The 12,733-nt window shown below is 39.8% G+C and overlaps 1 protein-coding gene across 6 annotated transcripts in view; it reads right to left on the bottom strand.

Annotated features, from left to right (window-relative positions):
• Window positions 1-12,733, bottom strand: part of LOC140196247 (disks large homolog 1) — a 485,196-nt gene that overhangs the window by 45,138 nt on the left and 427,325 nt on the right. For all 6 annotated transcript variants that reach the window (XM_072255108.1, XM_072255109.1, XM_072255112.1 and 3 more), the window contains one exon: window positions 9,950-10,126. In XM_072255108.1, the coding sequence (XP_072111209.1) occupies window positions 9,950-10,126 (177 nt within the window). The remainder of the gene's footprint in view (window positions 1-9,949; window positions 10,127-12,733) is intronic.

The raw sequence follows: 12,733 nt of genomic DNA, 5'->3' as shown, positions 1-12,733 counted from the left end.
GCTATGTTCCAGGTGCAGGTTGATGGGACTATGCAGAATAATAGTTTGGCATGGATTAGATGGGCTGAAGGGCCTGTTTCTGAGCTATAGAGCTCTACGACTCCCTTCCATGGACTCTGCCTATCCTTCTTGCTACCTTGTAAAGCAGCCTACACAATTAAAGGCCACACTCACCCCAGCCCACACTCTACTCCCCCCCCCCATGGGCAGAAGATATAAAAGCCCGAAAGCACATTCCACCATGCTCAAAGGCACCTTCTATCCTACTGTTATTCAACTATTGAACAGTTTCCTGGTATAAGATAAACTCATGACCTTACAATCTTTCTTCTTACAGCCTTTTGCAGCTTATTGCCTGCCTGTACTGCAGTTTCCCTGTAACCTTTTTCTGCTTTTGGTTATTGTTTTCCCTTGTGCAATCTCAATGCACTGCAGTGACGAAATGTTCTGAATTGATGGTGTTCAAAGTAAAACTTTTCAATGTACCTCTGTCCACGTGACAATAATAAACCAATTTAGTGTCACTTGGCACAAGAAATCTTACAGTGCCTGAGAATCTACATGGACCCACAGCAGCTTAGGATAGGACATCTTTGAATTTGCAGAGCATGATAAATGAAAGTCATGGCAGATGGTGGGAGCTACTCAGAAACGAGTTTGAAATGAATGGGATCTTAAAACTTCATAAAAATGAAGCATTACACAATAAAATTTCTTGACCTTGGAATCCAAATCATTTCCATTTTTCCTTCCTGCCACACCAATAGTTATCATGATTTACAAGGTGAATCTCTTTCACTAATCCTGAACTATTTTCATAAGTTGCTTCAAAACCCATTTCTCACATTATACCTTTATCTGCTTAATTATTCTTCCAGTCCAGGCTGATAGCTTGTCCCTACTTGGAATGTTAAAAAAATTGCAAGTGCAGGAACTTGCTAATCAGTTCATCCTCATTTCCTACTCTACTCCTCTGCAATAAGTCTTTTGCAGATGTAATGCTGGATTTTACTTCTTTTGTTGAATGGTTTGCATTTATAATTCTAAACCTCTAAGGTCATCTTTAATGATGTAAAAGTTGCCCATTTTTGTTCATTGGTCTGGTTTGCAGCCATAGTAACAGGAACTTAGCAACAACCAATCTGCTGGTTGGTCAGTAGGTTATGGACAGGGCTACCGGCTGGGAGTTTAATGCAAAGCAGAGATTAGGTGAAGAAAAAGAGGGAGGCAAACATTGTGCAAAGGCAACTGGGAACTAGTGAATCTCTTGATGACTACAAAAAATAAAGGAGTGCAGAAGTGTAGAGGTTATAGAAGATATGAGAAGGATCTGGCAGGCAAAGTGAAGCAAAACCCCATGAGATTCTATACCCAAACAAGAGAAGATCTGCAGGTGCTGGAAATTGTGTGCACTGCTGAGATTCTACAGGTGTATTGGAGTAAAAGGGTAACTAGGGTTCTGGTGAGGCCACACCTGGAGTACTGCATGCAGTTCTGCTCTCCTTACTTGAAGAAGGGTATACTGGCTTTGGAGGCGTTGCAGAGGAGATTCACCAGATTGATTCCAGACATGAGGGGGTTAGACCATGAGGAGAGTTTGAGTCACCTGGGACAGTACTCGCTGGAATTCAGAAGAATGAGAGGAGACCCTTTAGAAACATATAAAATTATGAAAGGGATAGATAAGATAGAGGCAGAAAAGTTGTTTCCACTGGTAGGTGAGACTAGAGCTAGGGGACATAGCCTCAAGATTCGGGGGAAGTAGATTTAGGATGGAGATGAGGAGGAACTACTTTTCCCAGAGGGTGGTGAATCTGTGGAACTGTCTGCCCAATGAAGCAATGGAAGCTACCTCAGTAAATATATTTAAGACAAGATTTTTGCATAGTAGGGGAATTAAGGGTTATGGGGAAAAGGCAGGGAGGTGGAGATGAGTCCATGGCCAGATCAGCCTTGATCTTATTGAATGGTAGAGCAGGCTCCATGGGCCAGGTGGCCTACTCCTGCTCCTATTTCTTATGTTATAACGTTAAAGATCAGCATGGCTGTCAGCTTGTGAAACCAAGGAAAACAGGTGAGATTTTTAATCAATATTTCTCTTTAGTTTTTATGGTGGAGAAAACAATCGAAGTAGGGGAAATGAGTGTTGTTGTCTTGGACAACATACAGATTAGCAGGGAGAAACTAATGTAGGCTTTTACGGAGCATTAAGGTGGATAACTCCACAAGGTCTGACCTGCGGTACAATCTTGGACCTTGTGGGAAGCTAGAGGAGAAAGTTCTGAGGCCCTTGCAGAGATATTTACTTCATGTCTATTCAGAGAGAGCTGGAGAGTAGCTAATGTGGTATCACTATTTAAAAAGGGTAGCAAAAATAAGCCAGGAAACCACAGCTTAATGAATCTGAGATTGATGGTGGGTAAATTGCTGGAGGGGATTCTGAGGGACGAGATCTACGAATATTTGCAGAGACAGGGTCTGGTCCTGGACAGCGTACCTTTGTGCATTGGATGTCAAGACGGACAAAGTAGCACAAAATCTTTGTGCTCTTTGAGGTAACTAGAACAGCAGCTGAGCATTAGGCAAATTGCATGGGATCCAAGGGGACTTAGGGGACTTGAATCATAATTGATTAGAGGGAGGAAACAGAGGGAGAATTATTTCTAAGGCTGGAGGCCTTTTTCTAGTGGTGTTCCATAGGAATTGGTGCTAAGATCTTTGTTTGTAAATTTATATAAAGAATTTGTATGTGAATGCAGCCACACTCAGGTTGGAGGAACAACGCTTTATATTCCGTCTGGGTAGCCTCCAACCTGATGGCATGAACATCGACTTCTCTAACTTCCGCTAAGGCCCCACCTCCCCTTCGTACCCCAACTGTTATTTATTTTTATGCACACATTCTTTCTCTCACTCTCCTTTTTCTCCCTCTGTCCCTCTGAATATACCTCTTGCCCATCCTCTGGGTCCCCCCCCGCCCCCGCTGTCTTTCTTCCCGGACCTCCTGTCCCATGATCCTCTCGTATCCCTTTTACCAATTACCTGTCCAGCTCTTGGCTCTATCCCTCCCCCTCCTGTCTTCTCCTATCATTTTGGATCTCCCCCTCCCCCTCCAACTTTCAAATCCCTTACTCACTCTTCCTTCAGTTAGTCCTGACGAAGGGTCTCGGCCTGAAACGTCGACTGCACCTCTTCCTACAGATGCTGCCTGGCCTGCTGCGTTCACCAGCAACTTTTATGTGTGTTGCTATTAGCCAAAGGATGTTGTTTATATGGCCTTTAGCAAGGGCTTTGACAGGGTCCATCATGGCAGGATAATCTGGAAGATTAAATTGCATGGGATCCAAGGGGACTTAGGGGACTTGAATCATAATTGACTAGAGGGAGGAAACAGAGGGAGAAATATTTCTAAGGCTGGAGGCCTTTTTCTAGTGGTGTCCCACAGGAATTGGTGCTAAGATCTTTGTTGTTTGTAAATTTATATAAACAATTTGTATGTGAATGCAGAAGGCGTGGTTGTTAAGGTTACAGATGATACTAAGTTAGGTGGTGTTGTAGATAATGTAGCAGGTTATAAAAAAATTACAGGAGAATCTTCGTCAGTTCGGTATGTGCGCAGACAGTTGGCAAATGACTTTCAATCCAGATAAATGTGAGGTATTGCATTTTGGGATATCAAACCAGGTAGGACTTTTCTAGTGATTATACAATGGTAGGGCTCTGGGGAATGTTTTGGGGCAGAGGGACCCACGAGTACATGTGCATAGTTTGCTGAAAGTGGCATTGCAGGTAGATAGGGTGGTGAAGTCAGTGTTTGGCACACTGGACTTCATCAATCAGGGCAAGTATAGGAGTTGGGAAGTTATGATACAATAAAATAAGACACTAGAGAGGTCACACTTGTGAACCGTTTTTGTCACTCTAATATAAGATATTATTAAGCTAGAAAGAATGTGGAGAAGATTAAAAACATTAAGCTGTACAGCACAGTACAGACCCTTTAGCCCATGATATTGTGTCAGCCTTTTAACCTACTCTAAATTGTGCTGATTACTGAGACAAATGGCAACTGCAGCACCAAGTGTATTGCTCCAGTACCTGGTAAAAGTTAAAAGTGGTTTAAAACATTTACAGAACTGCTTATGGTTGCAACCACGTACTGTTGGTAAACCCCCCCCCCCACATAGAACTTGAAGTTATACATTTATACATGTAGCAAAATGCTCCACGAAAAGCGCAATCAAACAAAATTTGTGACCAAATCAAAAATAGTTCATGAAGGTAAAGCTGAAGCTTGGTAGGACAGTGAGAAGGGAGAGGTGGGCAGTGGGGCTGGTGTTGAAGCATAGAGAGGTCAGGCTAGAGCAATGTGGCTATCTGAGAAGACTGTACAAAGGGAATTGTTAGGGAAATACAGAAAGACTGAACCCATGGACAACAAGTTTGGAAAATTGAGGTTTTATTTAATAGCGAGCCAATGCAGGCTGGTTATACAGGGACTACAGTAAGTAGGACTTGGTGTAGATTAGGTAAGAAACAGGTTCTAATATCTTAGCCTAAGTAAGATGTATGTAAAGTGGAAGATGAATGTCCGGCAGCATAGTATTATAATGCTCTAATTAGGCTACACCCACAAAAAGCTGGAGGAACTCAGCAGGCCAGGCAGCATCTCTGAAAACTCTAATTAGGCTATGTCAGTTTAGAGAGAACTATTAACCAGTACACTGAGAATGTGCAACACTACTTCCAATTATGTCCCAGGATCTTGAATGTTCAAAAGGTAAAGTTGAAAGACTTCCGCTTAACATAATGCGGCAATCACGCTGCATAGTACTCCCGTACACCTGCACTTGAGCAGAGTCAGTGTTACATATTTCACCAGAAATAGAGTTGAGCTTTGCTGTAGAGCCTCGGAATGCAGCTGTGAATGGGCTGATGAGTAAATCCAATTCTTCAAAAGGTTTGAGAATTGCCCTCCTGTTCACACCAGTCCAGGTGCGGAGACACCCAACATTCCCTTAGCACTGGTGCCTCCCCTCCTCCAGTTCAACACGTGGATGAACAACACATAAACTCATCAAGAAGGCTGAATCTATCCTTGGCTACAAACCAGGACTCTTTTGACTTAGTGGTGGAGAGGAGGTCACTAAATAAACTGTTATCCATCATGGACAACCAGGCACGTCCTCTCCATAACCTACTGAATAGGCGGTGGAGCAACTTTTCAAACAGACTCATTCAGCTCAGCTGTCATAAGGATTGTTACAGAAAATCTTTCCTAGCAAATGCAATAAGCTTATACAACAGTTCATTTCTATGCGACAGGAGAACACATATCATAGTACAATAGTCTCTGTTTTATTATTTCGTACATTATTATTGCACATTGGTACATTATTATTGTGTATATTATTATTCTGTACTTTATTATTAGTTAAGACTGCACATTGCTAAGTGTGTTTTTAAATGTTGCTGCTGTAATGAAATAATTTCCCACTTGGGATCAATAAAGTACCTATTATTATTATTACCACTGTCTACATCCCTTCCTTGCCCTGCACCTACCATCTACCTCTCCACAGACCAACTGCTATTGTCCCGAACTTCACCTCCCCCAGCTCCCACTTTCCATCAGCACCCAAGTTACCATGGATTCACCTTCACTACTGAGCAGGTGGGAAGGGCTCTGGGGAAATTCAGACACGACAAAGCACTGGGACGGGTTGGTGTGAACCCCAAGGTTCTGAATGAGTGTGTTAAGCTGCTGTGTGGAGTACTCCAGCGCATTTTCAATCTGAGTCTCAGTCTGGAAAGGGTCCTGACTGAGTGGAAAGCATCATGTGTGGTCCCATTACCCAAGAGGGCTGACCAAAAGTTTTGAAAGACCACCGTCCAGTGGCCCTGACCTCACACATCATGAAGACCCTACAGAGGCTGGTTCTGACTCACCACTGACCCTTGGTCAGGTCAGTCCTTGATTCCCTGCAGCTAGCCTACCGGGGTGCATTAGAATCAACGATGGTGTCATCTACCTGCTGAACAGAGCCTACTCCTATCTGAATAAGCAGGGCAGCACTGTCAGCATCATGTTTTTCGATTTCTCAAGAGCCTTCAATACCATACAGCCCTTACTGCTGGGGGAAAAGCTCAGTTCAATGCAGGTTAGCACTTCCATTGTATCCTGGATAATGGACTACATGACTGGCAGACCACAATTTGTGCAGCTCCAGAGCTGTGTGTCAGACATGGCCATAAGGAGCACTGGGGCCCCACAAGGGACTGTATTGGCTCCCTTCCTGTTTACCCTATATGCCTTGGACTTTAGATGCAACACTGAGTCATGTCATCCGCAAAAATTTTCTGATGATTCAGCAATACTTGGGTGCATAAAGGGAGGATGGGAGAATGAATACAGGGCCCTGGTGGAGGACTTTGACAAATGATGCAAGCTGAATCATCTGCAGCTCAACATCAGTAAGACAAAGGACATAGTAATGGACTTTAGGAAGACTGAGCCTGTACTGCTCTCTTGTTACTATTGATGGTGAGGATGAGGCTGTGGTGAGGACCTACAAGTATCTGGGGGTGCACCTGGATGACAGACTTGAGTGGAGCACCAACACAGAGACTGTATGGCTTTTACTTCCTGAAAAGTAGTTCCTTTGGAGTATGCAGGTCTCTCCTTCACAGTTCTACTAGTCTGTTGTCACCAGAACAATTTTCTATGCGCTGGGGCAAAGGTAGCAACTTGGGTGATGCCGACAGGCTCAATAAACTGATTCCAAAGGCTGGCTGTGTCACAGTAATCAAACTGGACATACTGGATCCTGTGACAGAGCAAAGAACCCTGCAGACAATCCTGGCAATTCTGGACAATGTTTCTCACCCTCTCATGCCACCTTGGCTAAACAGAGGAGCACGTTTAGTAATAGACTAAGATAACTGCACTGCTCCAAAGAGCACTGTATGAGTTCATTCTCACCCTCGGCCATTAGGCTCTAGTCAACCTATAGCCTGGAAAGTGATGACTTGCTCCTGTTTGATGGTTTGAGGTAACTTATATTTTATTCTTTTTTACTCCTCTTCTAATATTTGTATATCTGTGTACTTATAATGCTACTGTGACATTAATTTCCTTTGGAATCAATAAAGTATCTCTCCATCTATCTAAAGGTCAACTGGCTCACAGTATCACTGATGAACTAAGGCTAACAGCTATGAAGAAAATTGGACCTTAAAATATTGCTCTCCATTATATTTTCTAACTACTGAGAAAGTACTAGTCAAAAAATGGGAAATAATTGATTTCCAAAATGTATGGAGACTAAAGGAAAATGTTACTAATTTCTTAAAGATTTAAGCACAACTTCACCAGTTTAATCCCAATTGTCTAATTATAACTAAAATCACTTCAGCTTTTTATTTAGCACACTGACAAAAGTATAATGTGAATACTTCCACACCTCATACTTACTCAAACACAGTCACTATCTCCTGTGGTTTTGTACACCTTGCTGCTCCCTAGGAGAGTTCCTCTTGCAAAAGTGACTTCATTATTTCCTGTCAGTCACTTTATGTTCAGATATTCCTGCACCTAGTGTCACTTTAAGTACATACAATCAGCTATTTATATAAGCTAATCTTATGTGTATATGGTCACACTCAACAGTTACTTGTACATTGTGTTTTATAGGATTGTTTTTATTTTATATTTATTGTGCTTATTTATGTTTATTGTGATTTTTAATGCTGCATTGGATCCAGAGTAACAATCATTTCTTTCTCCTTTACACGCGTGTATTGAAGAATGACAAAAAACAATCTTTAATCTTACACAGCAAAACCTGCTATGAATACAAGATGCAGTGTTTCACATTCCATTCAACATCAGCAAGGAGGACATTTGCCTTTACTGAATCTTGACACAGATCTACAATTGGTTTTCCAACATTAAAGCCCCATCAATGCTATTCTCAAAAGACATTAGATATTCAAATCATTCTCTCTGATGCTAAGTTTGGATTAATATTAACAAATCACAGGCAAATGGTAAAAAATCATATGAAATAATTGCAAATGGATTTTTTTTTTGCTATTCTGCATTCTCAAAATTTTCCAGTTGGTGCCGGAAGGCAGAATCTTTAAATCAGTCTCTTAAAAATTGGGCATTCCAAAAATACAATTTAAATACTCACATGAAGAAAACAGGATGAGAATTTTGCTCCAAACTCCCATTGTATTTAAGTAACCACTATTTTATTTTGCCTGGCTTTATTCTGTTGCAAAATTTTATAATTGAATATGATCTCATCATACTTAAAACAAGCTCTCAATGGCCTGTGACCTGGATCAATCAATGGCAACCCAGGCCAGGCCAAGCTGCAGACCCACAGGACGGTCTTTTGATGAAGGGGCTAACCATGAGGACAAACACGCATTTAATACACCATTCTCCAACTTCCTTCAAACTTTCCTCTAAAAATGTACCAACTAAATTAACCAAATTGAGTTTGTGCCTGCCTACAGTTTTAATTCAATTATAAATCAGGAAAGAGCAAACAAGTATCTGACCACTCAGAACAAAGGCAAATCAAGTTACTTGTGTATGACCTATATTTTACAATATTTCACACATATTAACACAGTTATTGTACTGCATTAAATGGCTGATTTTATTGAGGAGTTACAAATTAAACAATGGATAAATGCATAAATCCATTACTTTCTACTAACATTGAAGAAATGGGGCTTTAATTGGATAAATGAAGAGAAACTAGCACCCCTTCACTTTAAATATAAAGAAAACACGAAATCATTTAAAATAAAAAAAATTATGAACCTCTACAATTTCTCCCTTTGTTGAATTATACAATTTCAATATATGTTATCACATCTAAATAGCTTCAGAAGCACTTGCGTCTGTTCAATTCTGTTAGTATTTACATCTAAAATGCTAATTGAAGAGATACTGGAGTATTTCTGTATTTGAAAATTGCACTTTCAGATTTTCTGTGTTTTAATAACCCCATGTTGCAGTTCTAGTAATCAAAAATAGGCAAAATATTACCACTACACAAGAAGCTCTTTTGCTTTTAGTATATTCCCAAGTTGCACAAATCTAATTCTCTACAACCAACACACACTGTCCAGTTTCAATTAAATAATATCAGTGAGCTTCTACCCTCACATCACTGTCACAATTAGACTGGATGCGAAAATGTGATATTATATGGGAAAATATCAACTTTCCTCTTGCAGATCATGCTAGAGAAGTTGGACTATTTATCTAATTGCAGCTTTATACAGACCATCAGAAACAAGCAACAACGTTGCCTGCAAAGTGAAACCTACTCAAACTAGGTCTTTCATATGAAAGGGCACTTTATTAATTTCAGGAAAACCCAACCTTGAATTCTAAGCTCCAAGGTATAATGAGTTGGTCACAAAGGCATCCTTTTGTTATCAAGTGTTCCCAAGCATTTATCATAATCACATTTCAAAGTGAATTTCAAAACAAATTTTTTAGTATAACCTACTCTCCTCAGATTATATCACCATGTTAAGCAATTCAATTTCAGGAAATGTTTTCAATATTAATTAACATTTTCCTGAGCTATATTTTCTACAAGATAGAAATAATAATATCTTAAAAATGGATGAAAAGTTGCGATTGAACTTAAGCTGATAAAAAGCATTAGACTAATTGAAATGCCATGCCTACTAGAACTAAAAACCAGTATATCTTTTCAGGAAAATATTAAAGATTGAAAATACTCAAAACCTTGTACATTTCATGCATAAAACTGACATTCCCACAATCAATATGGGAAATAATCTGTAAATAAACAAAAACAAATAATTTGAAATGAAGACGTATTCAAGTATGAAATGTTCTCAGTGCTTACTGCATTAAAAAAATCTAATTTATAAGTTTAGAAAAGATCACTACCTTCGTTTGCTTGGGATCACTCCAATTTCCTCACTCTCACCGTCCAGCGTTACCTGTCGAGCCTGCCACCACTCATCATCTGATGCATTGATCACATGAAGGATATCGCCAAAACTGAAATTAAGGCCTTGGCTCGGCAGGCCACTGTCTTTGGTCTTGTCATAGTCAAACAAAGCTCTAAATTAAACATAAAAACAGAAAGGGTTACATGGAATTAACATTACAATTCATTGCCAGCACAGAAGTAGGCCATTTACCACAAATTGCTCTTGTTTATCTAGTAACTCCATTGAATTTCGCTCAGCCTCCTAATCACTACCCTTGATTCCCTTCTCCCTCAAAAGAGGATGCAAAGAGATTTATCAAAACAACTCCAGACATAAGGAGTTTCAGTTATGTCAATTGACTGAAGAATTTAGGGCTGATCTCCAGTGAAGATTGCAGGGAGATCTACTGGAAGCATTTAAAATCATCAAGTATATATGCACAACAGATATAGAGAAACCGTTCCCCATGGGTGCAAGGGTGACGAGGCATGGCATATAAAATGAAGGTGATTGGGGAAAGAACCAGAAGTAGCCCACTGCTACAGCAGTTGGAGCTGGAAATGCTGTCCCTCTCTCATCAACGTTTTTCATTGACGTTTTTTTGGAGAATACACATAGCTTCTTTTTCAAAAAGGGATTACAGCATTGTTGGGAACTAAATACAAATTATTATAAAATACTTCACCCACAATAACTACTTAAGATACTTTGGTAAAAGACAAAATACTGGAAAGGAACGATCTGTAAAGAGAAAGTTTACAATGGCCCAAGTTTTGCTGAGTAGTTCCAAAGGGAATAGTTGTCACTTCCTTTATCTTGGTATCGGAAGGCAAAGACCCCAAATTTGGGACTGCTCACTAATGATTTTTCCTTAGTGCTCCAACGTTTGACTTCTCATAGAATTCAGCTGGTGAGTGATAATTTCATGCACTTCTTAATTGTTACATTGGGATATATGCCTACTGGGAGTAAGGGAAATAGCTGTAAGAGTCATTTTCAGGTAATTCAGTAAATGATTTGTGCTGGCCGGTGGTGTAGTGGCATCCGCTCTGGACTTTGAGGCGAGTGTTCTGAGTTCGAATCTGGCTAAGCAACTGGGCCCCATAAAAAACAAACAAATGCTAAAAAAAAAAGGGCAAGATTGCTGCCCGACGCACCACAAGGGGTGAAGGGGAACAACAAGTAAATGATTTACTGTATATATAATAATGCTCATATTTAGCACTTTTGTTTGGAGGCAGGCTTGTCAAAATTATTTATTCTGGATGGGCATGTTCAGAACTTTTCACGCAATGTCATTTACAATTGGAAGTCTTGCTTATACAAAACTCCAATCACCACCCCCCACCCCAAACACATCAAAGTTTGCTCAGTAAATATGATTCCCACTTGAAGACTGAGTGGGTCAGACTGTAAAAATCCAAAAGTTCCAAGCTATTATTTCATGTGTAATCCAACAAAATGGAAGATAAACAGGCAGGCTAATGACATATAAAGAAAAATAGTGTAGTTACAACAAGTGTAGTTAGTAAGTTAAATAACCAATCAAATTTATCCTTCAAATAATTTGTGATACCTGTTTACTCTCTTGCATATGTGCTCTTTTTTCACTCTACAGCACATAACTTTGCAACATTCTTTTTTACATCCAGTTTCACTTCTGATTTTTCATTTTTATTGCATGGTTTTCCTTCATCTCATATTACAGCATCTATCATTTCACTTTCTAGATAAAATGCATCACGGTACTGAGAGAACCAATTAACGTGCACACAGATAAATGTCATTAACACTGGAAGCTTCAACAGCCTTATTACTTGGTATCTTATATGATGATTCATTGTTTCCAACGTTTGCAACTTCCAGCTAATATCCCCCAAACAGGAAAAAAAATTATCAGGAAATGAAAACCAATGGTTTGCTGATACAAGAAGATTAATGCCGTCTACTAATTCATTTTTGCTTTTCCAACCCAGGTCAATGGTGGTTGGAACTATTCTTCGTGTATAAACTATCACCTCATCATTCTGATATTTCATCTTTCAAATTCACATGTTATAAAGTAGCTTTACGTTATCTTGGGTGTTAATGCTAAATGTTGCAAAGTATATGAAAACAAATGATGTAAGAGTATCAGATGAAAAGTCTCACTATCTTAGTTCAGAAGCAGCAGAAGCAACAGCACAACATGGTAAAACTGCTTCACCTTCTGATTTGGTGACTCTTCCCCACATCTTAAATACTCTGCCTTCCCTTCCCTTAGGACTTAGAATATCTAATAGATACATGCCTTATGAAATTTGGTATTTTTTCATGCTGGAACTATCAGAAATTTATAAATGTCTTCAGTGATGAAATTATATCTTACAGGTATTTACACAGAAACATAGAAAAACCTACAGCACAATACAGGCCCTTCGGCCCACAATGCTATGCCAAATGTTTACTTACTTTAGAAATTACCTAGGGTTACTCATAGCCCTCTATTTTTCTAAGCTCCATATACCTATCCAGGAGTCGCTTAAAAGACCCTAGCGTACCTGCCTCTACTACTGTCACCAGCAGCCCATTCCACGCACTCACCACTCTCTGCATAAAAAACTTACCCCGACATCTCCTCTGTACCTACTTCCAAGCACCTTAAAACTATGCCTTCTAGTGTTAACCATTTCAGCCCTGGGGAAAAAGTGGACTATCCACACAATAAATGCCTTTCATCATCTTATACACTTCTTTC

This window comes from Mobula birostris, chromosome 4 (genome assembly GCF_030028105.1).
Source record: "Mobula birostris isolate sMobBir1 chromosome 4, sMobBir1.hap1, whole genome shotgun sequence".
Classification (NCBI taxonomy): domain Eukaryota; kingdom Metazoa; phylum Chordata; class Chondrichthyes; order Myliobatiformes; family Myliobatidae; genus Mobula; species Mobula birostris.
This window is presented reverse-complemented; position numbering and strand designations above follow the sequence as displayed.